The sequence below is a fragment of the Loa loa genome (assembly GCF_000183805.2).
Source record: "Loa loa unplaced genomic scaffold supercont3.241, whole genome shotgun sequence".
In the NCBI taxonomy this organism is placed as follows: domain Eukaryota; kingdom Metazoa; phylum Nematoda; class Chromadorea; order Rhabditida; family Onchocercidae; genus Loa; species Loa loa.
This window is the reverse complement of record NW_018108421.1, coordinates 68,251-82,829: the sequence shown is the minus strand read 5'-3', so window position 1 is coordinate 82,829 and position 14,579 is coordinate 68,251. Positions and strand designations below refer to the sequence as shown.

At 29.1% G+C, this 14,579-nt stretch overlaps 2 protein-coding genes across 2 annotated transcripts; one reads left to right on the top strand and one right to left on the bottom strand.

Annotated features, from left to right (window-relative positions):
- Window positions 1-2,726: 2,726 nt before the first annotated feature.
- LOAG_03428 (UDP-glucoronosyl and UDP-glucosyl transferase) lies at window positions 2,727-5,938 on the top strand (the record flags this gene model as incomplete). Its single annotated transcript, XM_003138965.1, has 8 exons — window positions 2,727-2,867; window positions 3,041-3,208; window positions 3,450-3,579; window positions 3,954-4,064; window positions 4,433-4,587; window positions 4,975-5,103; window positions 5,403-5,631; window positions 5,706-5,938. 8 exons carry the CDS (start codon window positions 2,727-2,729, stop codon window positions 5,936-5,938), a joined length of 1,296 nt encoding a protein of 431 aa, XP_003139013.1.
- Window positions 5,939-9,589: 3,651 nt separating this feature from the next.
- Window positions 9,590-13,193, bottom strand: LOAG_03427 (hypothetical protein; the record flags this gene model as incomplete). Its single annotated transcript, XM_003138964.1, has 7 exons — window positions 9,590-9,805; window positions 10,814-10,913; window positions 11,091-11,252; window positions 11,753-11,910; window positions 12,194-12,349; window positions 12,486-12,572; window positions 13,107-13,193. The coding sequence occupies 7 exons, from the start codon at window positions 13,191-13,193 to the stop codon at window positions 9,590-9,592; spliced, it is 966 nt and encodes a 321-aa protein (XP_003139012.1).
- Between the last annotated feature and the right edge of the window lie 1,386 nt (window positions 13,194-14,579).

Sequence of the window (14,579 nt, the reverse complement as noted above, 5' to 3'; positions counted from 1 at the left end):
CGATAAAGGTTAATATTCCTTACTATTGCGTATTCACAAGACAAATCGACCTCCGGACAAACGCTTTCGCACTAAGCGGTTCATTTGGATAGATTTGATTGGAGTTTGATTACCCAACCATTGAGCTCGGCAAATAAATTATCTGGCAGTTTTTACTATTTCACGACAAAAGTGAAGTTTTTCTTGTTAATTTTAAGCTGTGTTGTTTTTGAGCAATCATTTTTTAATCTGTTTTTTTTCATATTTCAATGAAAATTCAACAAAGCAAGATGGACGGTTGGAGAAGGATTTAGTATCATGAGATAGGTGTGGTAAATTAAAAAAAATAAGAGAAAAGCAGGATGATGAAGTGCTCGGGAGTTAACAAAGAACAACAATTCAAAACTAATCTGATATGGAGGCTAATGTAACTTGCTTGAGTGGCATTTGGCTTTGCTCATTGTGTTGTGGGTATCAATGACTGCTGCATACAAAAATATTGGTATACAATCCACGTTCCACTAAAGGTCACGCCAGCTGAAATTCCTGAATTCAGCCGTTAGTTAATGCTGATCATGAAGTGTGATATTTTCTGTTTGCTATAACCAACTCAGAATTACCGTCCATATGTTTCGTTTTTTCCTTTAAATCCATTTCAGATTTCTTCTCTTTATAATTCCTTTATATTGGTTATTACATTCACCGTCACCGGTCTTGTCGCTTCATACCATCGTTAGGATGTTGACACCAAAAATAGCAGAAAAAGTAGTGGTAGTGCTAGAAAATAAGTTAGATAAAGGAACATATGGATCAATTCCATGACAGAATTGTCGCCAAATTTTAAATCATTAGAATTTGTTATTGAATAAATGTTTCTGAATTTAAACATTGAAAAGTTGCGAGTTTCAAATATTGTTTTGCTGTTGCAGTCACCGTAAAATCAGTGTAGTTTTGGATTTCCTCAAATATATTCGTTGATCAGGCCGTTTTTTAAGGGATTAAATGCCGCACTTTCTTGAAATATGTCAGTTAAAGAGTTTTTGTGGTTTGAAGCATTTCTGATGTAGACCCAACCGTCAGAACCTTAACCAGATTAACCAATGAAAATCGGAAAGACAAAGAAAAGGATAAGTAAAGACACATTGAGTGGGGAACCGAAATGTATCAATCTTAATATTAGGGTTGGGGTTCAATGACTTTTCATCCAATTAATAACTTAGTTTGTCAGTTGCAGTAATTATTCCAGCAAAACTTTTCGGCTGATTGAATTGGGTTAGTTTTTGTTATCGTACTGAATAGATGTCGTTGGATGGGAAAACGTTCAATCGTGTTGTTTACTTGTATTTTAATCGTTTTTCTCAATTGATAAGCGCTTGTAAATGCAATTACTACCGTACTTTGGACTTCTTACTTTCAGACTCGACAAGAGGTCAATGGAACAAAAGCTAGGAAAAGTGCCGAACAACGGATGTACTGCGATCATCGAATTGTCCTCCAATCATTGTATCGTTTGAAAAGTTTATCACACTCATTGGTTACAAACGATAATTTGCTCATTTTGCAGCAAAATTTTGGAATGTCTGAATTTCTGCTTAATTATTTGAATATTTTGATTTCAAACAAAGTTCTCGTTCTTCGCTTTCTCACATTTTCCAAAATACTTTATTATTTAAATTTTTAAAGCTTTCGACATGGCTTTTATGGGCTCTTGAATTATGTATTAGTATTTTGTATGCACACAAAAGAAGTCACACGAATACTTCGGTGCAACTTGTGACAATGAACTCAGAAAAATTCGTAATAGTATAAATAATCAAATGGGAATGTTAAGGAGCAAAAATCTGATTTTTGAAAAAATTTAAATTAAAACTAATCAATGACATATTTATACCATTCACTGCTGCATCAGTTTTCCTGCAATACTTGCCATAAAATCATTAGGTAGAGTAAACAAATCTAGTTAATCAATTAAAATAAAAAAAAGAGGAAAGCAGAGTTGCAAACTATAAAATGTGTCCTGATTTCCTGCTATCAGATTTCACTGAACAATCATTTTTGTTTGTTTAAGATGGAAGAACGACGACAAAATGGTAATAACAAGAATGAGGTGGGAAATGTAGAAAAAATTACCAGATAAAAGCCCATTCAGACATATTTTTACTGATAAACTGATAATGCACGGTAATATATATCATTTACTTATCGTCAGTATGTTTTCACGAGAGTTACAAAGTATCTCAGTTTTTCTAGTGCGTTTTTTCTGATAGTAGTTAAATACAACAATAATTACTTTTTTTTCAAGTCATCCCCAATATTAGTACTGTTCTGCTTGGACAAAATTGATAAAGCGCATTTTGTTACTTTTTAATTTATTTTTGAAATATTAGAGTTTGTAGTTGTAATAGGTTTACCTTATTGACTGAAATTTATTACTAAAATTTGACCATCACTAAAATCCACTTTTAATTTGAATTTTAAGTTCTATCCGTAATGTGTACAGGTGCAAAAATGTTTCGAATACATAAATTGAATTGAATTATATTGCAGAATGAAAATAAACTTCTGAAGGTTGAAGACAATAGTCTTCAAAATCTTAAATATACTATTAGAGTTAGTCCATCCGTTAAATTCACTCATTAAGTTCAACAAAGATCACAGGTTAATTTCTCTGAAGATGTGACATTGAAGCATCGAATTTATTTTTCATCGTAGGAAGTGACCAAAATATTTGGCATTGGAATAAGACAATGCATCGTCTTCAGTGGTATTTGGCTTCTCTTATTGTCGTATTCTGTGTATCTGCAAATGATGCATATAAAATATTGATATACAATCCACGTTTCGGTAAAAGTCACGTCGAATTTTTGGGTTCTATCGCTGATACATTGGTTAATGCTGGACATAATGTGGCAAGTGCTTTCTTTTTGTTCGAATTTTAGAATTTGAATTTTTCGGAATTTAAAAAAGTGTAGAAGAGAAATTACCAAATGATGCAAAATGATGTAATTTGATAGAAAGATAGTTTAACATGGACTGTTATTTTAGTGTTCTTATTTTACAGACCGAATTTGCCCCTGTACTTTTCAAATCTTTTGATTCGACCGGTTCTAAACTTGCCAAAACAATACGGATAGATGCTGATCCGGAAATATCAAAAATGATGAACATAGAAATTTTTGCTCAAAATGCTTGGTTGGAGAATCAGCAATCTATTTTCTCTCTTATTCCGGTATTTGTTTATGGTATTAAAAATTTTATTGATAAAGCTTAAGATGATGAGAATGTGACAAATTGAAGAGAAACAGACTAGGGGTATAATTGTCAAGCAATCAGCAATGTTTTTTATCACCTTTTGCCGATAGATAAGCAATAGCGGGTATCCAAATATCGATCGTTGTAGTCTTTAAAAAGACATCAAAATAACTCCTTATATTACTTAGGGAAAGAAAAAAAAACTCATTTCAATTAAGACCATTAAACAACTGTCGGATGCTCTTGTAAAGAACTGTGAGTTTCAATTGAAACACGAAAAGATAATGGAGGAATTGAAGGCTGAAAAGTTTGACTTGGCCATTTTCGAATTTAATCAGTGCTTTGCTGGTAAGTTACTTTTGCAGTATGAAAGGTTAAATATTTGAATTATAGATATCATTTGACTATATAAGCTTGTGATTGAAGTTATGGAACATTTCAATGAAATAAAGTTTTTTTTTGAAATCGTTGAGCTTAAATGAGATCTTAAATTTTAATTTTATAAATATGAATTATATATTATAACGATGAGTTACTTTAATATAAAATTTTACACGGTTAAGTTGAAATGTTGAAACAAATTTCAAAATAATTCCTCTCTGAATTAGAAAAGATATTACATTTTATGAATATTTTAAAATACAAATTTATTGGAAAATTTATAATTACTCAGTTTTAAATTCCTCTCACTTAATATGAAATAATTCGTAATCGAATTGCAGGAATGATTGAACTGTTTCATATACCAGCTCACATTATCGTTAGTCCTACTGCTTTATTTGAATATGCCACAAAATGTTTTGGTGTACCAAACATCCCGAGTTATATTCCAAGTGAAATTTAGTAATTTAGAGCGTTTAAAAATTTGAAAATTTTTGAAATCAAAATTTTCCAAGTTTTGAAACTACAAAAATCTAGCAGCAATAATTAATTATAACTGATGACACATTTGTTAAGAAGAAAAAAAAACGGTATCGATAAAACATATAGCCTTGCCTGATCATTTGACTTCATTCTTTTCTTGCAAACTTATTGAAAAATTGAATTATTATTCAACCAATTCCTGAAGCAAATTACTATTTCTTATTTTAAAAAGTAATTTTGCAGTTTTGCCTACGTATCCCTCCACACTTGAAATATTTTTCGCTTTATTATTTTCTTTCAACTATGAAAAGAAACTGAAATTAAAGATATATTACAGATTTGCTTACACAATATACCGATCATATGACATATTTACAACGGGTGAAAAATCTCATCGTGACAATTTTAACGAATAAATTGTTGGATAATCTTACGGCAAAATGTCAAACATTATTCCGACGACTTTACGGCGATCAGTTCATCGATTTAAAGGTATAATATAGCATCAAAATCAAGATTTGAAAAAAAAAGAATTCGATGGATTGTTAATTATAATCAATCATGCTTGTTTTTTCTAATCAGTGATAAAGTGAACGGTTCAAAAGTTTATGATTAGAAAAATCGCTAGGTTACCTTTATGCGGAGTGATAAAAACATACGTCCGGTAAATTAAGAAAAGAAGCAAGTGAAGATGAATAAATGTAGGCAAAAAATTTTCTTTTTGAACGAATTTCATTGCATGATAAAAAAATTGAACAAATTTCATCACTGTTCGCAACTTATCACTTCCGTTACAAAAAAAAAAAGTGCGGTTTGATAGATTTTGAAATGCTGTTAACAGAGTTTTCATGAATTTCGGATTGAATATTATTGTTTTAGGAAAAGTTAGCTCAAGTGACATATGTGCTCACAAATACTGATCCACTTTTCCATATCTCAAGACCAACTATTCATAAAATGTTAGAACTTGGTGGTCTTGCTTTGCCAAAATCAAAACCATTAAATAAAGTAAGTTAAATCTATATTTTATCATTGCAAGAAGGCAGTTAAACAGAAATAACTTGCTGCACAAGTGACTTGTAATGATTTAAATAATGCCTCTAATACTTAAATATAGCATTATCGATTGGTGTCAAATTGTTTGAAGTATGATTTGATCTAACTAATATATGAAAGCCAAAAATCACTTGGTCGATGATTGTAATATATACATTACATCATTCCCTTCCTTTTATCTTGTTGAGGCTTGTAAATTACACTTTTTATATAAGGTGATATTTTCATCCATCCATCTTTCGGTTTTACAGGATTGGCTTACAATAATGAATCAACGGAAAGCAGTAGTGCTCGTATCATTCGGTACCATTACATTAAGCTGTTGGATGCCCAATAAAACTAAGCAAGCTCTCCTGGAAGTATTCGATAACTTTCCAAATGTGACATTTATCTGGAAATATGAAAAAGATGAGCATCAAATTACTGACAGACATCCAAATGTGATTACGTCAAAATGGCTTCCGCAATCTGATTTATTAGGTAATTTTATGCAAAAAATAAAAAATTCGTCAGGAAAATAAATTTATTAAATTAAAATAAAAAATAAATTCCAGCACATACAAATTTAATAGCATTTTTGACGCATGGTGGTATGAATAGCATAACGGAAACTTTGAATTATGGAAAACCTGTTGTTGTGGTACCGTTATTTGGTGATCAGATGCAAAATGCTGTACTGGTTGAACGATCAGGCTTTGGTATCAAATTATCACTTTCGGAACTAGCAATAAAAAAAAAACACGGGATGCAATCAATAACATCATTTATGATAAAAGGTAAACTTTGATCAATTTCTCAAATATTTCCATCATGAAAAGGACATTTACAATTGTGAGATAAACGTTGTAGTTAAAAATAAATATTATCAAGAGATTTGTTTAAACCAAATAAAGTCAAATATCGTTTTTTTTAAAATCTCATGAGCTAAAATCTGGCAACTTATGGTGATTAACACATATTTTGGATTTTTTTGAAATTTATTTCTTAATCGAGCAAATAAAACGAGTAGAGACGATTCAGATAAGAAGAAAAAAATGACAAAAGAATAAGGGAAAAAATGGGGAAATCAGGAAAAACAAGAAAACAAGGGGGAAAATTACTTCAATCAATATTAAAAATATTCCGAAGTACAGATGTATCAATTCAAGAAACTAAAATAGGACTTAGAAGATAATGCTGATTATTTATCTCTCCCATATCAGATCATTATCATTACTACCATTAAATTATTAATAGCTTATCTTTTGACTTACTTATAATTTACATGAAAAAAAAGCATACAACAATAAATTTGTTTATTTTATTTGCATATTTTAGTTATTCTCAAAAAGCAAAAAGATTATCAGAAATGATGGCAAAGAAGCCTAATCCAGCCAAGGAACAGCTCATTAAGCATGTTGAATTTGCTGCAAAATTTGGTCAAATAGCAAATTTCGATCCATACGGCAGAAAGATGTCATTTATGTCATATTACATGCTTGATATTATCATTCCTGTTATAATAATCCTACTACTTATCATTATAATTACTTGCTATATCATCATTAGGCTATTTAAGAAAATATTCTATAAAATTATTAGCTATAAGAGCAATAATAGCATTATAACGAAAGTTAAAAAAATTAATGAATTTTTTTGAGAAAATTATTTACATATTTACTTCGACAAACATTATTTAAGTGTTTAATTTCGATTTTTAATTTCGAACATAACTCATCAACTCATATTGTTACTAATTAAATAAAAGAACTTTTGCTAAACACATATTTCTGAAGTAAACATGCATAATAAATTACGTTTATACTAACGCATTAATATTCTCTTTGGAAAGTATAATTTCCAATTTTTAATAAAAGTGTTTTGATGTAATAAGAAATCCTGGAACAACAATCCAACAATTAGATATAATATTTGTTGGAGGAAATACTAACTTATATAACTCGGAGATTCTTAAAAGGTTATGATATCATCATTTTACATTCCGAATAATGAAAAAATTGGAATTCTTTTCACATCCAAACAAAATCCGTTTGTAATGAAATGAGGAATTTAAATGGAAAGAATTAATTTGTAATATATCGGGAAGTTAATTTACATATATGTGTATGTAATTAATTGGTTAAAAAGTTGGAATAGGTTTCGAATTCATTTGCAAATACAAATCCAATAATTTTTTGGCACATTCGAAATTTCTGACATCGATTGATCGATCAATAAATTGTTAGTTCAGATTTCAAAAAGGGGAATTGCAAAAAATAAAATGAACAAAAAGGAAGATCAGGGGATAAATTGAGGTATAGAAAGATGATTCATATCAGCTTTCAATGTTATCTCTTTCATCATTATAATCATCAATATTATCATCAAGTTGCTTGCACAAAGCAGTTGCTTGCACTAACGCTTTTATGTAATGCTCAAAAATTTTAATTTTAAGTTTCCCGATCTTTTCCATTTATCTGTTTCATTGGTAATATATTTGTCATCAATTAACAATGTGATAAGTTTACAATCATATCATCAATAATTAGCAATTGAAGTTATGATATTAAAAAAAAAAATCTTTGATGTATTTACATTTTGAGAAGAAATGGAAAACGAAAAAATTAATCGAAGGAAATGAAAAAAATGTTAACAGTTATATATATTGTTAACCATTTGCTAATTAAAATAATTTCTCTTCTAATGCATTATTATGGTATTCGTAGTTTCGTCATCTTACTAATTGAATTTGCCCAATTTGCTCTTAATATTTGTTTTAATGATAATGAAAATTGAATGTGGAAATGTTAAAAGTGTAATTATCGTCGAATTGATTTTATCTGTTTGCTGACCGAAATAACTTTTTTTTTCACATTTCCAGAATTGCGGTAAATCGATGCGACTCTTATTACTCTTCCTACTACCAACCTATACATTTGAATTATTTGGTAGCAAAAAGAATGTTACCGTAAGAGGCCATTTAGAATGTGATGGATCACCATATAAAGGTGTTACGGTGGAACTATGAGATGATTTGTGTCAAAATCATGTGATTACCATAATTTAATTGTACCTTGTTTTTTCTTCCATTCGATCATTACCTGTCGATTTGCTTGTTTCATTCCTTTGAATAATTTTGGGCATCGCAATGAGACAAATAGTTTTACTGTTTTTTATTACTATTAATTATACATTCCTAAATACTTTATGAAACTGAAATTCGATCAATTCACTGCTATTTGCAGCAACAAATAGTGTGATGATTGAAATTAAAGGAATATCTGTTTGTTCTGCAATCATAAACCAGAAGGAATGGAAGAAATGTTGGTTGAAGCATTATAATCGTTGACCACTGTCCATTACCATATGTCCAGCAATAACCTGACTTTTGGCGATTACATGGCCAAATTTGCTTTGAAATAAATGATTAGAAGAATGTATTATGTTTGATACCACGTCTAAAATAACATTTCTGAGTAACCACGTGAAACACATTGTTTTGTTATGACCTATTTCATTGGAAGAGAATGATGTACAAAAGTTGGCTGGGAATTGGTCAGAAAAAAAACTTGTTTCGAAAACTTGTTCGAAAGTAAAACTTGTTTGTTCGAAAGTCGAACTTGTTCGAAAGTAGATGCTTTTTAAACTTTTCCATATTACGTTTTCTAGAATTTTCCATGGAAAGCATATGCTGGAATTTTTCATAATAAATATTTCCTGGAATTTTCTATGGGATATATTTTCTGGAATTTTAACTAATAGAGATTATCTAGAATTTTTTTTACGGTATCATGTAGAAAAAGAAAAAAAAGATGCGAATTCCTCCACCATTAATACTATCACTTTTAATGCTGTTATTTGTTTTTCGTAAAAATATCATTTAAGAAGTAAAACTGAATCTTATTTCTGTTTTCCGAATTTAGAAAGAATCGGGAAGAAGATTCGTAAGAATTATTAGAAAATTCAAAATATTTATGATTGTACTTTGTAATTGAAATTTTGAAACTAATTATATAGAGATTTTGTGATAATTTTAATTCAAAAAATAATGGTTTCCTTGGATTAATTCAGAGGTTTGATATTTTCGTGGCAAGAATAAATTCTCTTTATTGATTAATCCGTAGCAGCTCGGTAAATTAATACCAACGTAAAATCAATTTCATGATTTTCATTGATTCGCGCAGCAATAAGTTAAACAAAAGAATTTGTCATTTACTTTATGATTGTCAGAATAACTACGTTATCTTTGCAACAGATGTACGAGATATTAGGTTATCTCATGAATTAATTGTACTTCATTTTAGATACAATTATAAAAAATATTAAAAATTGTCACAAATGTTACTTTTAAAATTTGAAATGTAGCAATATCAAGGCCAATCGATAAGTAAATAACTCCTCAGTTTCATATTTTTAGAAAGCATCTTAAAATATAATACTATTTATGGATAATTCGATGTTAAGCACCAAATTCTGGACAGAACTTCTTAGTTTCTGGATACTGGTGATCCATACGTTGTTTGAAAAGTTTTATTGCAATGTTAAATTGCGCTCGAGAATGTTTTTGACGTTTCCTAGTAAGTGGTAGATGGTATACGGTTTTGATGCCACGATGTGCCATAAATAAATCATTCACCAATGCAAACGTATAATTTTGACGGCACATTTCCCACCGCTGCAAGGAAATGTTATCACATACAGGTGAAATAATCCTAAACTATTTAAATACTTTTAAAAGTTTATTGCTAAAAAATTAGTAATTTTATGGAGTAATTGTTAGTTGTCAACTTAATTTACGTCTCAAGCTTATAAGTTTAACGTTTTGTTATCTTCCATACGTCTTACAGATGGATTAAAGAATAAATATAAAATTTTTTTCCCAAAAAGAGAAGAATTAACAATCACGATTCAGTTGTTAATGATTCATCATTAAATAAGTAATTTGGCTATTACCAATCACTTTAATATCCAAATTTTGTGTACTTTACTGCTCACAACAGGTAATTACGCTAAGTGAACTTTCAACTGTTATATGAAATGACTGATTGATTGATTGATTGATCCATTATTGATCCTTGGGTCAGTACTTGCGGAATGATGGTGAATGTGAATGATAGTGAATGAGATAGTGAATGTGAATGATAGTGAATGATGTAATGTCCTAAGTTGCACAGAAAGTAATAAAATTAAAGCTATTTTAAATATTATATCTATCATGTGTTACTTATCTTCTTTTCATAAATTATTACTAAGGATAATTTTCGGGGCAGAAATATTATCAGGGTGATACAAAGTGCGGGAAATAAGTTCACTTTTGTTACACTGGATTTTCGTTAAAATAACATTGAACTTAATTATTTTCGTTAACGAAATATTGCTAAAGATCAGGATGACTTCTAACTTTTGCGAAAAAGTGATTAATTATCACTGATCATCTGATAATAACGAGTATGATAATTTATTATTGCCATTTAGAGAGAAAATCCTGTTGGCATCGTAGGAACATCAGTCAACATGTAATTTGATGGATGAGAGCCATGAATTTGGAGGAACCTTTCTGTATCACTTTTTCTTTTCTCTATTAGCAATATGATAAAAAATATGTTTACTAATATTCAATTGTTATTTTTCCTACTCTCTTTATTTTACTCTTACATATGAAGTGATAAACGAAATGACTTACAAGAACTGTATTATCACGTAATGAAAATGGGAAATTTTCATCATGAAGTGGTATCGTATTTAAGGAAACAAATTGTGGCTCCCAACCACGTCTTGAAAATCTGAAAAAAAAAGTAGAGGAAAAAATGAATGGATAGTGATGATGATGATGATGATGATGATGATGATGATGATGATGAATTTTTCTATGATTTGCTTTAAATTTTGTAACATTTCCTTACGTTTTGATAATGTATTCTTTATAAAAAAACCTTTTAATGGAAAAAAAAAATCATTACTTTAGAACGGAGTTTATATTGACATCCTGTTTGTTCTCTCGTTTGTTAAACCATTGATCCAGATGTGGAATGGTATGCTCTGTCATCTTATATCGAGCATGAAATTCTACTGCTAGTCCTTTGAAAAATAACTCTCGCAATTCTGCTTTGTTACGTGGCATCCTAAAATGACAAATATTTAATACAAATATTTGGTAGCGATATATTCGTATCATCTAGAAGTTTTAAAAAAAGTAAACAAAAATACAGTTAAAGTTAAAACTTTATTTCATAACAAAAGAAGTGATAAAATATTTCATAAAAGCACAATGAGAAAATTAATAGAAAAAGAGGCGAATAATCATGTATCCTTTTTCTAGACGAACAAGCCCTTAAAATTCCATGGTGTAGTCCCAGGAAAAACTGGTAATTCTAAAATGAGACCATCCTAATATTATTTTATATATTCGAAGAAAAAGATGAAGAAAATCCCAATAAAACCAAAATTCGCCTATTGCATTCTGTGTGAGTGTTATGTTGAATGGGATTGTTAGAATGGTTTTAATTAATTAACAAATCCATTGGTTGTATGAGTAACAATACAGTTCACCTGGCACTATACAATTTTTACATTAATTTTTCTTACGGAAAAAAAGCCTTGCACAAATAAACCTTTGACCTACTCTTTAATGGTGTCGCTCACTTCAAATATTCGTACAACAAGTGCTGTTTTTGGATTGCGCGTCAGTTGATTTCGTGCTAATGCACACATTTTGGTTTCAAATCCTTCGGAAAAAACAAATTCTGAATCGCTGATTAACACATATTTAGATCTTACGAACTGAAATGTTGAAGATAGAGAAATTCTGATGATTTTAAAATTAAACAGATTAATTGATCCATTTTAGAATTGTGAATTGTTCCACCGCTAGCTTCAGCAATGTTTTCCACCAATACTTGTTAATTTAATCATTACACTTAATTACTTTACTGTTGCTTACCTTAATTGAATACATTATATCTGTCGTTTAGAATCTTCAACAACATGGTCAGATCAGGAAATCTTTTCTAACTCTCTACTATTAATTCCATCCAAAATTATTCTAACAAAATATTCTGCTTACCATCCTTGCTACATTCCGTGCCACATTAACGGGATATCTCCAGTCCCTATTAGTTTCATTTAACTTATCAATTACATTCTTTTTGCATCCATACTTAGACTGGAATAACATGTGAGCACTTAATCTGTGTAACACTTGAGAGGGAAAGCGTGATAGCTGAAATCATAAAAATTTTAAAATTAAAAACCATCATAGTGTGATGTCAATTAGAATTTTGAGCTCTTAACTGACTGTAGTATAGTTAATAATTACATCTAATTAAACTTAATTCAAAAATTAAATCATTTTTTACCGTTTCTCTAATTTTTCGTATCTTCTTGTAAACCTCTGCAGATGGTATTGTTACCACAAACGTCACCGGACCATCCCATGATTCAAGCTGAAACATTCCAATAAATTATTCCCCCAAGTTGTCGAAAAAAAAAAATTTTTTTTCCTCAAGTTAAAATAAACAACAGATAAATTCAAGAAATCAATGCAATTATTTGAGATTATAAGGTTAGAATAATCATTTATTCAATTTCAGGTGAAGCAAATCTTCGTGATCGACTGATGTGATTATTTGATCCGAACTTACTTGTTTTAACTCAATCATTTCTGTATCAATCAGTCAGTCAATCAATCAATCAATCAACTAATCAATCATGACACCCATTAATGAACATCATTACATCTTGTAACAATAGTTTCATTATACAAGTACAAGTGAAACTCTGACCTCATAATATGCCTAATTTAATTTCCTAATTTCTTATAAATAAAATTTTATAAAAAGCTAAGGAATGAAGTAACCATAAGCTATATGATATCTGGAATTAAAATACCTGAAAATAATGTTTAAAAAAATTGTCATAATTGTAATTAACATGTAAAACTGATTTAAATTTAAATGATTTGATACTGATGTAAATACCTGTTCCAAGATATTATCACTCAAATAATCATAACTGATGTGTAAAACTAGCGTAATCCTTTCAAATATATCCATATTACTTTCCATGCCACTATGGCTTAAATAGGGCAACACACAATAATTTTTATATATATAAAATCTGAAATTATTGATGATGGGTAGTACATTTATTGATGATGATAAGTGATAAACACATTAGCCGTAACAGTGATTATAAATTGATTATAATGTTAAATGTTAATGGTTCATTATATAGATATGATAGCAATGATAGAGAACAGAAAATCTTTTGGTTGACTTGTTATAGTCAAAATAAAAGAATAAAAAATTATTTTATTTATTTTTCGGATATTTAATTAGGACAAGATGAAATGACGTATACCATCTCTTCTTTCATACATAAAGCTTATAAAATCAATACCAGCAATTTTCTTTTCAAAATTCTTAATTTCAGGCTCCTTTTGGAACTATAGCATTTCAATTTATGAATAACTTAAACATTAAATTTTGCTGATAAGATAATAATAAGAATGAATGCCTGATAAATGTGACAATGGTGTCATTCGTGTGAAGCAAATTTTTTTTGTTAGAGAAAGATTACACTAACCGTGAAATATCATCTTCATATTGGTGTTCAAACATTATGATACCATCATCTAATTTAGTAATAATAACAACAGTTGGAAGAAATATTAATATGGCAAAAATAAATATCTTAAGTGCTTTTTGCATTCTTCACTGAACAGATAGCTGGTGACACTTTCATATTCTATCACAGTTGCATTTGCTTTCTGAAATATTAAAGAACAACAATAGCATTAATCAATGAATTGTAGCATTAAGCAATATTAATCAACCATTAATCAATGAATTGAATTAGCACTAAACTTGATAAAGTTCAAAGCAATCATCGATACATAAAAAAGAAAAAAACGGAAATTAGATAGAAATTGATGGATTTTTAATTTTTGTAATACAAGAAAAAGTTTACTCTTTCAAATAAACACTTGATTGGTACTATAAGACAGGAAATAAATAAGCAAAAATTGCATATTTGATATTTTATAGAAAATATTTCATAGAAAATTTTTTATAGAAAAAATATTTTATAGAAAAAATTTTAACTTATTTTAATTCTAACAATTTAAAATCTATTTTAGGAAACAGAAATGTATCAACAAAAAGGAAAAACAATTCATATATTCATTTTCGCTAAATATATTTTATAGGCTTTTTAAACGAAATAATTTTAGCTGTTTAAAAATCGTTTTTAAAATGAAGAATAAGGAAATACGCATGAATAATTTCATGAGATTATATGGAAAAAATTGTTGGTATCATTGGAATGTAGAATAATGATGTTTCTGTGTTCGATTCACTAAACTACCTCATATGGTACTGGTTGATAACGATAACATGGTGATGGGATTACGAGTTACGATTAAAATACCTGGGACCACTTGAAAATATGGT